This window comes from Gymnoscopelus microlampas, assembly GCF_963454915.1.
Source record: "Gymnoscopelus microlampas genome assembly, chromosome: 5".
NCBI classification, from domain to species: domain Eukaryota; kingdom Metazoa; phylum Chordata; class Actinopteri; order Myctophiformes; family Myctophidae; genus Gymnoscopelus; species Gymnoscopelus microlampas.
In genome coordinates this window covers 23,694,432-23,710,230 of record NC_139942.1, presented here as the reverse complement: position 1 = coordinate 23,710,230, position 15,799 = coordinate 23,694,432, and the positions used below count along the sequence as shown (strand labels likewise).

At 40.6% G+C, this 15,799-nt stretch overlaps 1 protein-coding gene across 1 annotated transcript in view; it reads right to left on the bottom strand.

Moving 5' to 3' along the window:
* Positions 1 to 15,799, bottom strand: part of insra (insulin receptor a) — a 66,916-nt gene that overhangs the window by 13,004 nt on the left and 38,113 nt on the right. Inside the window, exons 6-10 of the mRNA XM_084058648.1 lie at positions 14,562 to 14,776; positions 12,879 to 13,005; positions 11,776 to 12,032; positions 7,351 to 7,518; positions 4,257 to 4,455 (exon numbers count right to left, since the gene is read on the bottom strand). Coding sequence (XP_083914774.1) covers positions 4,257 to 4,455; positions 7,351 to 7,518; positions 11,776 to 12,032; positions 12,879 to 13,005; positions 14,562 to 14,776 — 966 coding nt within the window. The remainder of the gene's footprint in view (positions 1 to 4,256; positions 4,456 to 7,350; positions 7,519 to 11,775; positions 12,033 to 12,878; positions 13,006 to 14,561; positions 14,777 to 15,799) is intronic.

The following is a 15,799-nucleotide window of genomic DNA, read 5'->3' as shown; positions in this document are numbered from 1 at the left end:
GTCCTTTATTGAAACTACAAATTAAGGATAACTTGTGCACCAGACAGAGACAAAGCCATTTCAAGTTGTCCATGAATGGCATTACAGTATGCAGGGAGGATCTTAATACTCAACACAAGAGGGTGCATGTGAGCCTTAACTGACATGGGAATGTGACCCAAAGTTAAAGGTTGGGTAAGTGATATGTTTTGATTAAAACAAAAGTGTTTTTTGTTAAAAGGTTAAAGCACTATATTCTCATATATATATATAACACATTTTCAGCCAATCAGGAGTACCCATTTATCAGCTTCAATTTTATATTGTTCCAGGTCCAATTTTGTCTGCTCAATTATTTGTGTAATGACTTCTTTAATCTGTAACTTGTGTGGGTTCCCTCTCCTGATTGGATAACATACTGTAGGTAACCTGACCTGCAAATGCATGTGCTTAATAAAAAGCTGGAGAGACAGGGAGGCTCCATTCTTCTTAAACTGGAACAGTTGAGTGTAAACTTAATCATATTGAATATATTAAATATAATAACTCACAAAAACAAAATAAAAATACCAAATTCCCAAATGACTGTTTACGAGACAGACTCTTCGCAAACCATGTTGTTTGTCAGCTGTCGTCAAGTATGGATTGGTGTTAAAAATGGATCGGGTGCAACACATGACCAATCATTACAGCAAATACATTAAACAGAGTCAACAATCATTAGTGCAAACATACCGATCACAGAACTGCCTGCATAAAAGGCGGTTTTAGCCGCGGTTGCCGCAGTTAACCGCAGCTTGGGTGGATTTGGGTCAATAAAAAATATAATAATGAATTAATATTGGATAAACCGCGGGTGAAAAAATGTGGGAATTACATTAATATATCAATCTATAGGCCTATTATAGCTTTTGAAAAGCACGAAATCTCGTTGTGCGTGCGTTTGTACTATTTTAATATTAAGTAATTTTACATCAGGCACAAATTAGCCGCCTACTGCACGTTGACCGGCAAGGGGTCTTTGTACCGGCTGTAGCCAGTATTGCCAGATTCTGCGAGAGAAATAAGCAGCAAGGTCTATGAAAACAAGCCCAAAACAAGCACCAAATTACCCCAAAAGTCGCTTAGGGACAGGTCGATTTTTAAAGAAGGGTACCCCTGGAGAAAATGTGTGTGCCCTAATCTAAAATGCCATGACCCTCCCTTTGACTAAAAAAAAAAAAATCAATGACCCTCCCCAAGTGATTAAAAAAAAAGGATTAACCCTCCCCGCCTATAGGAGTGTCAGGATATATTGTCCCACGATATAGCCTATCGTGGTATTAAAATGTGACGATAGGTATTGCCATGATGTCATACTGTATCATAATATGTTTTTAATTTCTTTTTTTGGCCGGTGAGAGTTATAGGAGTTCTTTCTTTATGGTGTATGATATGAAATGTAAAGCTTATCATAATCGCAGTAATAATTAATCATGTCTTCCATCATATTCAAGGTATTTTGGAGAGAAATGAAACAGACTCCAGTCACTTTCAGTTTAAAGCACTGCAGAAGGGAGGTGTTGTGTGTCAGCTGATGCTCGTTGACGCTCGTTAATGTGACATGCATCAAAGCAATTATGCCTCTGCACTCTCAAATAGGCCTATCTAATCTAAGATTGTTTACATGGTATTATACTGTATCTGGTATTATAGATTTTTTTTGAGCTGTTGGAAATAACTAGGCTGCACATGGTTGGTAAAGTCCAGATGACAAAAATATGAGGTTTTTGGAATTTGTAGTTATGCAGTGTTATATTATATTATATTAGATTATATTTGTTATATTAGTGTCTATGTGTCCTCTGAAACAATGGGTTTATAGTTAGTGAGAACTTCACTTCTCTTGCACAAATGTATTTATTTGTGTGTACAAAGCACTTTGTAATTGTTTTTTAAAGTGCTTTATAATTGTTATTTTAAACTAAAGATGATGGCCAATGTTGATGATACATGAGAAAAGAACATTAACTAGAAAAAGTGCTCCTCGGAGCACAAGTCTCCGCCAGCAGACTTGTGTTGTGTCCTATCCGTCTGTATAAGTGTCCTATCCGTCCTGTCTATGTAAGTGTCCTATCCGTCCTGTCTGTGTAAGTGTCCTATCTGTCCTGTCTGTGTAAGTGTCCTATCCAATTGTTACAGTATCCGCCATTTCTCAGCCATTTCGTGATTATTCCTGTCTTACCTCACTTTGAAAGAGGCTAAGACTCTTTCAAAGTGACACATGTATTTATAGGCCGCTATACGTCACTAGCCAATCAGATCACACTATTTCACCGTATTGTCACGTGAGGCTTGACCAATGTTAGCTTGACATGTGGAAAGTGAACTTGTAGGCAACACTGTTGCCTACATCGTTTTCAACTGGTGGTCCGTGGACCACTGGTGGTCCGTGAAGGTATTGCATGTGGTCCCTGACCATGCATTTAGTAATGTAGGAAAGTGAAGATTTGTATTATATTTTATTTTATCGACCACTAGTTGAGAAACAGTATGATGTATGATGACGCATAAATGTTGTCAGTTACTTGGAAGTCGGATGTCAAGAACTTCCACAGAAATGGGAGTTAGAATTTCAAGGGAAACTGTACCAGTTTACCTGGTTGAGTCATCATTAGTAGGAAATGTGCCCATATCAATTGCATGTGCTTGCTCATACATATGTTGCAATGAATCAGTTAACATTAGTTTAATATGGAAGGTTAAGAGAACAGAATAGGGGCAACCATGGGAAAGGAATGGATCAGTGGTTCTCAATCTTTTCTGAGCTCTGGACCACTAGCATATCTCAGTTAAATAATGACTGTTGTGTTTCTGATGATTTAATTCACCTCAAATTAACAAATTAAATTAAGGCCTTAACTCATTGAGTGCCAGGATTGCCAGAATTATTTCAGAATTGATTCTGAAAAGTGCCAGAGTTTTTTTCACAGAAAACAAAAAGTGCTTAGGAAGCGAGATACAGCCTTTTTCAGTTCTAAGTTAAACAAGGAGTGGATGGAGCTGCAAATCTTCAGATGATGATATCTTGGGTTTTGGACATGTTTTAAAAAAAAAAAGATTTTTTTTTTCTTTTCTTTTTTTTCACGCCAATATCCCCCCTCCCAACACAACAGTGGTCCCGTCAGTCAGGGTGGTGGTCCCTGGTTCATAATCAGTTGAAAACCCATGGCCTACATTTAACAAATTAGGCTATCAATTATGGCCTGATGATTCTGGTTTTATTTGTGGAGCTAGGCTGGCATCTGCACAAGTTCATTGATTCTAAATAGACCAAGATGTTACTGGATTTGAATCCTTTGTATCCTTTGAAATAGAGAGGGGTCATTGACCACTGTTCTGCTGTACTAAAAAGCTATATCAAAACAGACTATTTTATCAATTCAAAATTGCATGGCCCTCCCTTGGATTCAAAGTAAAATTAGCTGACCCTCCCGTGTACTAAAATTAGAAAGGCATGACCCTCCCCTATTTTCCTCCAGGGACCGCCTTCTGTAAATTTCGACTGGTCCCTTATTAAACGCTGACATGGCAACAAAGCAAGTTAAAAGCGAAAGTAAAATAAATGAAGCTTCAAGCTCTGTCTTGTTGTTACCATAGATATGGATTGTATACAGTCACTACATCACGACAGACAGTGGTGAGTAACATAGTTTGTAAGAAAACTAACGTCAGGAAAATAATAATTTGATGCGGTTGGTGCGGATCTAGAAATAGGATGGTGTAATTAACCGCGGACGGATGGCGGGTGGATAATGAACATATATATGCGGATTCGGTTGACGATAAACCCTATCCGCACATCTCTAGCGGACATACATCCTAAAACCACTGCCTACATAGGAAGCTTCCAGTTCCTTGCAAATGAGACGGATCCATTAGACCAGTGGTTCTCAAACATTTTCATGTCATATCATGTCAATGATATGTATTTGGCAGCGGACCCCCATCTCATTCGTAACTCAAAGATTTGAGTTACGAATGTTCGCTTAAAAATATATATATTCAAAGGTTTGCACACATTTTCAAGATTTTTCAAAAATAACAGATCTACAAGCTCATAGTGAGCTTATGAGCTTGTATATCTGCTATTTTTGAATAGCCAAAGAATAAAAGGTTAAGATTATTGTGACGCCATATTGACACATTTTGCTGGGGACCCCCTGGTACCCCCCATGGACCCCTGGGGGTCCCCGGACCCCACTTTGAGAACCAATGCATTAGACCGTCTTACTTACTTTATCTCGAAGACCTCGTTGTGGAGGTAATTTTCAAAGGTTTTGCGGTACTCCGAGTCCTCTTTCTCCTTCTTCAGCTCCTTGTCGGTTTTGGGACAGGAGCAGCAGCGGGTCCCCTGTCCATACTCCTCTGTGTGGTTCCACTTGTGCTCCTCGTCACTGTCCACCTGGGTGGGCACACGCGACGGCAGCTTCATCCCTGCAGACCAGGAAGGGTTGACACTGAGTGCACGCACATGTGACTGGAGGATATGACTTGTTACTGTGATATTCATGGCCCAAATGTTGATATTTAACGTTGACATCTCAATATAGTCAGATTTTCTCATGCTTATTCAGAACAATCATACTTGTAAATACAACAGGTTCAAGTTGAGGCAACTTTAACCTGAGAACGCACATTTGGTGAACATTTCTACAATGAAGGTAATATTTTTTAGATCCACTGGTTCATTATAATCCATCATATCTCAGAGCTTGTTAGATTGCCCAGCACTGCATTAACCCATTAAGACCGGGAACACATCCGTGTCATTTTAGGATTTCTTTGGCCATTGAAAAACAGTACTGTATATGAGCTTGCACATATGCATTTTATTTTTTAAATCGTGGAAGATTTGTGCAAATCTTTGAATATATATATACATTTTTAACTCAAATCTTTGCTTCTGGGGGTCCCTGGAGGGGGGGGGGGGGGTCCACGGATAAATACATATAATTTTGGGGGTGTTTGACATGAAAAAAAGTTTGAGAACCCCAGATATATAGCAACATAAGTAATAAAATTAAATAAAACTGTTAGGATTTATAAGACATTTGTAGATTCCCCCAGAAGCACAAATGCTCGCCTTAAAATATATGTATATTCAAAGATTTGCAAAACATTTCATGATTTTTCAAAAAAAATAGCAGATCTACAAGCTTGTATATCTGCTATTTTTGAATAGCCAAATAAATCTAAAAATTACACAGATGCGTTCCCAGTCTTAATGGGTTAACATACCGTAGGCTACAGGAGAACACGGCGAGCATGAGGAACAAATGCAGATATATACGATAACAGTGAAATAGACATGTACATATGCATATAAACAAACACATTTACTGTACATGCACACACACACACACACACACACACACACACACACACACACACACACACACACACACACACACACACACACACACACACACACACAGTAAGGTGTAAACTTCTGGTCCTACACGCCATCTCTCAAATCCATCCTCGCATCTCAAGTCGCTAATCCGATTGTAAACAACAACCGAACACACACATGGTAGTGGAAGGCTTGGCCTGGATATCCGCTGGCTACAACGGAAGCCCAGAAACGTTGTCCCTTACCCCAGACACTAAATCCTCATCAGACAATAGCCAATGGGTTCCTAGATTAGACAGATACAGTACATACAGTACAGTCGGAACCATTGCATTGATCTCTGAACTGGCGAATGACTTTGTAAAGAGTTTGAACAGTACAGTAGGTCCAATTGTTACGGGAAATACTGTACATCAAACTGAATCAACAAGCATAAGTGTAAACGTATGGTTGGAAAGGCAGACAGATATGTGCACAGACATCCGGAGGAGCATGCCAGTCACTGTCCACCCCCCGCTGCGCCAGTGGTCCAGGCCTAGATTGGCTATTTTCACAATTTTAGCCTCTTTCTTTTATTATTTGACAATTTGGCCAATGTTTGATACATTTTTATAGTCTAGTTTGCAGGGACGCTGCAAACTAGACTTTAATATATATATATATTTTTTAAAGTATATATACACACATATATATTAAAACAATAATGTATTCAACTTTGGGGAATAAAATAGATGTGTTTGTTTGTTTTTTAATCACATGAACACTGTCTTTGTAGTATGTGTGTGTGTGTATGTGTATATGTGTGTGTGTGTGTGTGTGTGTGTGTGTGTGTGTGTGTGTGTGTGTGTGTGTGTGTGTGTGTGTGTGTGCGCGCGCGCGCGTGCGTGCGTGCGTGTGTGTGTGCATGCTGTGCTGCATGGTAAATAACTAGTAACTATGCAGCCTGCTTGTGCACTGCCTGCAGCTCATTGTTACGCCGTTGTATGAAAGAAAAAAAAGACCCCCCACCTTCTACAGCCCCCTTGCTCTAAACTACTTCCAGCGTCCCTGCTAGTTTTTTGATTACTTTTGATGCAGTAATGCTTTTTTTTTTAGGTATTAAAAAGTAATCTGGGGACCCAACCAAAATCACGTGGGGACTCCCCTGGGGGTCCGGACCCACAGGTTGAGAACCACTGGACTAGCAGTAACACAACCTCCCCACAGCCTAGCATCTTGAGGGAGTTGAGGTTGACACACACATACTGTACAAACAGGAGTTCTACAGTGGCGGTGTGCACATGAGGGTCAGGCTATGACAGTAACCATTCCATCGGTCTGAACTTTGCCTGAACTTGAGTCCGCTTAAAGAGCAGATCCAATTGTTCGCGTTCCACCTGTCAGGGTGTGACACTGTGTCAGTTGTTTGACGCGCGCGTCCGCACATCAAAGTCACCAGAGTCGTGTTCACATTACGTTTAAGTGATGCGGGATCCCAGATGAGCTTTGATGTGCGACTGAGCTCAGTACTTTAAATGAATCTCCTCCGAAATACCCAAATAAATCCTGTACCCTAACCACTTACAGTAAGCCCTATTTTATACTTTGTTGTACGACGGTGTCACTCTGCGAAAATAGCCAATCTACAAGCTGTAGCCGTGAGCTTGTAGACCTGCTGTTTTCGCTACTTTTTGAAAGTTTACCTATAATGAAATGCCCAAAATAGGGATGCCAAGTTGAAAGTGGTTAAACGTGCATTACTCTTCTTCAGGGAGGTCAGATCTAAAGGGGGGGGGGGGGTCATCCACAGGTCAGTGTCTCTGGGGTAACTGTGGTGTTGAAGTGCTTCCTCGAGGGGATGAAGAATGTGAAGAGCTGTCTGGCTAATGGAAGGCTGGCTGTGATGAGTGTGTCTCTGTATCACATACACAGACATACTACGTGGATTACAGACACGCACGCGAGCAGACAGACGCTGGCTGCATGGCCTGACTCACCCTTCTGACAGTAGTCAAACTTGTAGAGCTCGCTGGCCTCGGGCTGGCGCTGGCAGAACACCAGGTAGTGAGTAATGTTGCCGTTGGGATCGTTGGGAGGTTTCCACTTCAGGATGATTTGAGATGAGGAGTTGGAGGACGATATCGGGTCCAGCGGCACCGAGGGCTCTGTGGAGACACCACAGGAACACCAATGAGGGTTAATGAATAGAGCTGGTTATTGTTCTGGAAAGAGTGTGGTACCACAATATACTGCTAACTGCATAACATCACTTGTCACGTTTGATCACTGCTACAGGTAATGTGTTCATCAACCGCTACATACTGTGTGTGTCTCCTCCAAGTGTCCTTGAGCAAGAAAATTGAACCTCTATGCATTCAATCGGTCTGAATATTAAGAACGTCATTAAAGTATTCAAAGTCTAGATCAGGGGTATTGAAAATGTTTCAGGTCACAGACCCCCAAATTGACTTTCATTAGGTCATGGGCCCCCATTTCAAATATCTCTGTCCTAGAGACCCTTAAAACAGTCTAAATGTCATAATTGTACACAAGAATTCATGGTGGTTATATTGAATGGTTGAGCATACTTCTTTTGCATTGTAATAATTTTAATGTGCAATTCAAGTGACTTGAATGATGGTGAGATTAAATTAACCCAGCCCTGGACCTTGAGCGAAGACTCACTTCCTGGTGGCACTCTGTGGCTACTGTACCTTTGGGCTTTCCCCAAACGTTGTGCTCTTTTGGCCATTGTGCTGTTATTCCTTTGTGGTTTAATGCCCACGATAAAGCACAGCGTGTGGGTGTTTATCTGTGAGCGATCTGTTGCTCTGTTCATATTGAATAAGGCAATGAAAAGGGCACACAAACCCAACTTGTGTCACTGGCACAACATACACCACAATGGAGCTATTGAAGAAGATAAGATATCACCCACTCAGGGACTGTGTGGACTCTTGCTAGCAACTTGGAGGCCATTATCTATGAAGAATTCCAGCATTTTTTTAGATGAAATTCTCTAGATTTTCTGACATTTTGATTAATGAAATGAATGCAAAAACTGTTCAAAAAGAAAACAAAAGAAACAAAATTGTGTTTTGAGAATTTTACAAATTTGAGATTTAGTCCAGTGGGAGGAAGGGGTTATCATGCATCCCCTGGAAATATACTAATAATTTCGATTGTGTTACTGTGCTCAGTGTTACTGTGCCAATCTTCTTGGATTATATGTGTTAAGTGGAGAAGACTGCACCAGTGCATTCAAAGGGAAGAAAAGGGAAAAGAACCCCTAGGTTCACAAGGCATTTAGTCAGCTCGGTGATGACTGGAATGGCAAGCCTGAAGTGCTGAAGCAAATCACCCGTTTGATGTATGGACAGAGTCGAGAGACTTCAGTGGACGACATCTGTGCCAAGTTACTGCACAAAATGGTGCGGGAGGACGAGAAACTCACTTCCAAGTCTAAGGTCGACCTGGCTCGCCTTCCTCCATGCTACTCTGCTCTGAAGGCACACATCCAACATGTGAACTGTATTGTCTATTATAATTGTAAGGACGGCACTAGTTCGCACACCAGCAATGCCACAGGCACATGTGATCACTTTAAGAATAGTTTAATTATGATCCTGACCCTCAAAACATACATCCCTTATTTTTTCAGTTAAGTGCAATATTGGCTGAGATATAGTGAAATAGATTTTTTGATGACGGTGTCATTAATTTGCATAGAAATGGTACATGGGACACTTTGACAACTTTTTAACATAGCTCATCATTTTGTACACATTTTGTCCAATCTAGATACACTGATTAGAAGTATATTTCCGAGGGGTGCATGATACCCCTCCTTCCCAATGGACTAATTGTCTTTATTAAAATTTCAAAACAGGTCCAAGCTGCTGGCTTCCAGGGGACAGCGAATGGTGCAGAATGTGTCCATTAGAATTCAAGGCAGTGTGTATGCTGGTGTGCTTGCATTCAACTAAACACGCCTGTCAAAAGAGGGGTCTGCAGCAACCTCTCCATCATTTCCTCTTCAAATGTAACCTTTTAAACCATTTTTGGAGGGCTTTGTGGCAATAAACAGATAGCCTTTACACCAACTCGTGTGATGCATAAAACACTTTACAAAACGAATACGGTATGCTAATAATGTCATATGATGCAATGTACTAATCAAGTGCCATATAGTTCGCTTGGTGTTATTTCTGTGTTTGACCTGTCCAGTGAAGCTCAGTTCGATGTCTATGCCAGAATCTGAGATTTGCATAAACAATGGTGCGAAGATGAAACACCAGGCCTTGTTGGGTAGAGCTCTTAATTCTACCAGCCTCCAGGCAGCCCAAATTGATATGTTTGCTGGAGGCTTTAACTCTGAATAACAGCACTGATTCTTATCTATTCTCAGTATTCTAAATTATAGTGGTTGATAATCTTTGTACAACTGCGTCGTAGACGTTCTATTATTGGTGTCGGTTGGAGACGAACCACACACAGACCCTGCTGGCAGGCCAGGACAGAATCCAGATGCCCAACGGAGCCCTCTCTCTCCTGTACCTCCCCTACATCGTCTCCCTCTCAGCTTTCATGATGTTTATTTCAGCAAAAGTACAATACAGAGGAGAGTGGACTGCCCATTCTTTTTATATAACACAAACTCAAGCTTTGTTGTCTGGTGTCATCATAACGTGTCTGTACGTCTGGTACAGACTTTGTAGAGCAGGTGCTAATTCATGCTGCATGAATCAGATGTTTGACGTAGGTAGTAAAACTAAAGGTAACAGACTTCGCATAGTTTCACATCTCTTCTGTGTTTAAAAAACAAACAAAACAGCCACCAACATTTATAGGGCGATATTTCTACGTCATGGATTTATGTATTAGCAAGAGTTCAGCAGAAGTACGGAGGAGGTGTGCTTGAATGTGTGTATGGTGATGAGTACACAATGTACCCCGGGGAGATTAACAGAGACACACTTCATTGTCATTTCGCGATTATGTTGTCCTGCTGTGTGATGACAGGCACAGCACACTGGTCTGACCGCATTGTCAGACTAAGTTTCACCAGTGAACCCGGTGAACAGCAGCCTTGCGCTCGCGGCCTGTATCGTGCGAGGGATGCAATGTTTAACAAGGTCTATCTAGGAGGAAAGATGCATGTACCGTAGAAAAGGAAGCCAGTCAGACAGGACAATGTGGTTTTTATTGGTCTAAAACCACACACACTATGGGTGGTGGTGATGAGTGCAATTAGATGTCAGGGAAGAGATTTATAACTGAGGCAGACACCTTGCATGAGGCAGCACCCTGTAGGTTGGTAGTGCCCCGGGGCAAATCGTGCCATCTGCCTTCCGCTTCCTTGTTCTTGTGCCAAGGACTTTCTGCCAATCTGACATTTAGAATGTTGATTGTAGGCCTACTAGGCGACAGTGCCATGACATGCACGGTGACACTGAAGGATCACCATGAGAATTATACTAACCCATTCAATCGGGGAACATTTTACATTTTAGCTATAACCATCATTTGTATACTATTCAAAAATAGCAGATCTACAAGCTCATCTTGAACATTTGTGCAAATCTTTGAATATATATATCTTTTTTTTAACTCAAATCTTTGCTTCTGGGGGGGGGGGGTCTCTGGAACAACATATTTCGATGGGGATCGGCGGCCTTGACAAGAAATGGTTGGAGCACCACTGATATACTGTAGCAAAATACTGTATATATTCAAAGATTTGCACAAATGTTCACGATTTTTCAAAAAGCAGACCTACAAGCACTCAGTGCAGTGCTATGAGCTTGTAGATCTGCTATTTTTGAATAGCCAAAGAAATCTAAAATGACAGATGCGTTCCCCGATTGAATAGGCTAAATAAATGAGCTCTGAAAGCATGAATTCACGCCAAAAAAAAGAGTTCATTGTCAGACACCTGCTCGTCTGTACTATGATCAGCCTGTTCAGTTCTACACCAATTATATGTTGCGGTCTACTCAGTTACAAATTTAGCCATGATGTGCCATTCCATCACCTTTTACCTGGCCTCAGATGTACGTACTGTATAGCTGCGGCCTGATATGATCTAATATATTGTCTAGCATTGAAGATAATATAATATAATATATTGACAGGAATCTACCCCCAGTTCTAGAATATCAATCAACTTATCAAGTTAGTAAACCATTACAAAGAGATGTGTCTGAGGAGCAGGAATAATCACTATTGCTTGCTTATTTGTACTTTTCTTTTCTTTTTTGTCAGGAAAGTGGCCAGTCCATCACCTATTGTATTTTTTTATTTTGTAATTTAAATGAGCCAGTCCTAGGCCATCTAGGGTTACATGTGGATCCAGACACAGTAACCTTCACCACTAGATAAACATTAGGCACACTGAAAAATACACTTTATATGAGACTTACTGGTGGCGTTAGTGCGCACGTAGATAATCTTGCTCTTGGCACCATGAACCTGGTTCTCGTCGGAGGCCGACAGCTGGGTCTTGACCATGATGGCATACTGTGTCCAGGGCTTCAGTGGTAGGATAAGGTGGCCAGGCTCCATCTTCTCCCTGCCTCCCTCAGTGGCCCTGGGTGGAGGGTCCACGTCTGCGATCACCCACCCGCTATTGGAGCCGCAGGCATCCTGGCCGTCAAACTCTGTCACGTTCTTAAAGGGTCTGATGCGGGATGAACATTTAGAATGATTTCTTTCACGATTCTGTATATTTTCTGCATTGTTATGTTGTTTTTACTTTTTCTTTAGTGTTCTGTTCTCTCAGCATCTGTCAGCATCATAGGGTTGTCAACCCAATTTTGGATAAATACGTACAATGAGTACTAACAACAAAACTGAGTAATTCAGTCAAGTCAGTTTTACGTGACTAATCACAACCTACAGAAGAACATGGTGCTCTAGAAAACCATCACTGCAACAACAGTGTCAGTGAAGGGCTAATGAAGTACCTGTGAGTGCTTTTAGAAGGCTAAAGCAGCATGGCTTGAAATTAACTTCAACCACCAGACAAATGGTGAATGCAAAATTTGTTCCCATTAAGTCCAGTTTATATGCTATTTTAGCAGGGAACAAACATTGTGTTTGATCAGATCAGTTTAAAAAAACATGGCACATCTTCCAAAAATAGTTAACAAGCTCTAATTATAAATGCAAGTTCATCATAGAACAATAAAAACAGCCTACATGTTTTGGCCTTTATGGCCTTCTTCAGGGCAATAAGGGATTATGTTTGATCACTCTAAAAAACTACTAGCCGCACAAAAATAAAAGATTATAATTGCCAAATTAATGATTCAATCCACTTGCCACAGTGGCACAGTGATCAAAGACTTAACTTCATGCCCCGTTTGTGGATTTACTACCCGCTTTGGCAGGAAGCCAGCCCTGTGTTTGATCAGTCTTTTTTCATTTCACAAGCCACTTTAAAAGCTAAAAACACAGCCAGCAAAGGTCTAAATCTACCTGTCACAGTGGCTGGTTGATGACAAAAAAAAGTTTAGTCACTTACGCTTCTTTGTAGAGTACCATGAATCCCAGGAGGTCTCTGAAGTCTGGAGGCCAGAAGGGCTCCCACTTGATTATGATCTTGTCGCTCAGAGTGCGGACCTGAGTGAACTTTAACTCCTTGTTCTCACCTGAGGGACAGAGAAACTGTCTTCAATAACTCAAAGAATCTGCCTAATACCGTCTATGTATTTTATCATCGTTATTCATGCTATTAGGGGAATGAGGAGGACATTGTAGAGAAGGTAAGGAAAGGATTCAACCCAAGGCCTGCGGTCAAATAAGTTGTGAAATACCCTTTTGGAAATAGCTTGGTCAGAAAAGTGTAAGGCATTCAATCCATAGCCTTTTAACTTATAAAATACTATTGTGGCTTCTGTTTCTTAAAAGAAAAGTCTCTTCCCTTGACTCTGTGTGTTATTTCAAAAATACTAGTGCACAGAGCAAGGATGTAGTCTGGCTCTGGTATGATCTCTCAACGAGGATAGTAATTGTGGTTTGAGATGCGCGGGTAGAAAGGATCACAATTTCGCAGTAACCACATAAACTTCATCAGCTTGATCTCCGCAGGCTGGGTTATTATGTACTGAGGAAAAGCTTCACAACCACCATAGGAAATCATTCTGATACTAATTGGATTTGTGTGTGCAAGGTCACCGTGACATCGACTTGTTTTCTCTTTTCTATTTTTAATCACCCAGTGTTACGTTTCACTTAAAAGGTGCTTAAAGTTATATTTTTGAGTGGTGCCGAAGGCAACCACTCCTATACGTGGCTTTGTCTGTGTGTCCGTATGTATGTATGTATGTCTGTATGTCCGTGTGTCCACCAAGCTAACATTGGTCAAGCATCACGTGACACGTGACAATTTGTTGAAAGGGTGTGCTTTGATTGGCTAGCGAGACGCATGACGAAATAGAGCCCTATAAATAGGTGTGTCACTTTGAAACATTGTTTACATGTTTCAAAGTGACATCAGTGCCATCAGCCAAGCTAACATTGGACATGTTAGCTTGGCTGATTGAACATGTTAGCCGAGCTAAGCAAGGCACCACTCACTTCACACAGGGTGTGATTTTTCTATATTCTGATAGCAATCATTGCTATAGAGTGTTTACTCACTAACAGGGGTTTCCCCGTTCTCTCCAGGTCTAGGAAACAGAAAATATATGTTCACACCAATTCACACCAATTTCATCCAATCAGGAGAGAGAACCCATTTTTTGGCTTAAATTTTACATATTCCAGTTCCAACTTTGTCTAGTCATTCATTGTTTTCTTACATCAATTCCAATTTCACTTGTTTATCCTGTATCCTATATTGTTCTCTCTCCTGAGTGGATGAAATTGGTTAGTATCGATTACTTTCTCGATTAATCGAGAAGCATGTTTTTGTGATAATTTGTTAAAAAAATGATATCAAAGAATTGATTTGAAATAATTATATTATATTTTTTCAAATCGAAAAATAGCTTACAACACTTCTTGGTGCGACGCATTGTGAGCTTGAAGCCAGGCTATTTTCACTATTTGTAAAACAAATAGAAATGTCCATTTCCCCACAAAATCGATTATTTTGAATTAAAGTCGATTATTGGTTATTTGTTGTAATCAATTAACTTGATTAGTTCGATTAACTGCTGCACCCCTAATTCAGAATATAAGTTATATTTGTTCTGGTTCTTACATGAGGTCTGGTCTCCGTTGGTCTTGGACGCAATGTCGTTCTTGACCTGACGTTCCTTGGTTCCTGTGACCTCCTCCATCTTTCGGATCTCAGACATGCAGAGCTTGGAGTTGTAGTGGAAGAACATGCGTCCCTGACGGATTGTCAGCTTGTGCTTGGACCAATCCCACAGCTGACGCAGATTCTGGTTGTCCAAGGCATAGAACGAGTAGTTCCTGATGAAGGGGTGAAAAAGAAGAATGAACACCAGATGAATACCAATGGAATGGGCGATATGACTTCAAATCAATATCAGGATTATTTCAAACTTTTGCCTCGGTTACAATTAACCCTGCAAGGCCCAGATTCTTTTCAAGTTGTGATGATTCCTGGCTCTGTGGGGGGTATTTATATGCAAATATCCTGGCCAATGGCATTGTAAGACTAAACAATAGGACCCAATGAGGATTTAGAGGTGAAAAACAAAAAAAATAACAGAAAAGAAAAAATATTTAAACTCATTTCTTTATAAAACATACATGTGATCGTGCGATCACACTGGGCCTTGCAGGGTGATGAACAATTACGTATAAAGTAAAATAAATAGTGAAAATAGACGATCTACAAGCTTGCGATGTGACATGTTGACACCTGATACTTTGTTGTATGCCACCATTGTACAACAAAGTATACAACAAAGTATCACAGGGTTAAAATTAACTCAGATTTATGTAGCACTTTTCTAAGTACTCAAAATTGCTTTAAATTAAAAGAAAAAGCAGGAACCAACTTTATTAATCAGACTAATCGATATAGTAAAAACAAAAGCCAGCCGTCCGGGCCAAAAAGCCTGCTTCTTGATGACTCGATTAACCTAAATTGAGCAAGATTAAGTTAAGTTATGTCTAAATATCAGTATTCCGGTTAATTACTCAGCCCTATACCAAATGGAGGGGCATATTTCAGCTTACATATGGCAAAGAGCATAGTATCCAAAACAACACAAATCATCAAGATGGTTTGGTTTGGTTTACATGTGGCATCCGGCGGACATTTACAAGCCTAAGTTCTTTACAGTGCAACAACTGCTTATATTTTTGTGCTTACATTTTTAGCATGGCGTGACACAGTGGCAAGTGAACCTGACCCAGTGTTGGTGCCATACTGGACCCCTGAGCTAGACCGCTTCTACTGTCCAACCGAAATCTAAAGCCTACAACCTAAAACCCTCATATATGTGATTTGGGAAAGATGTACTA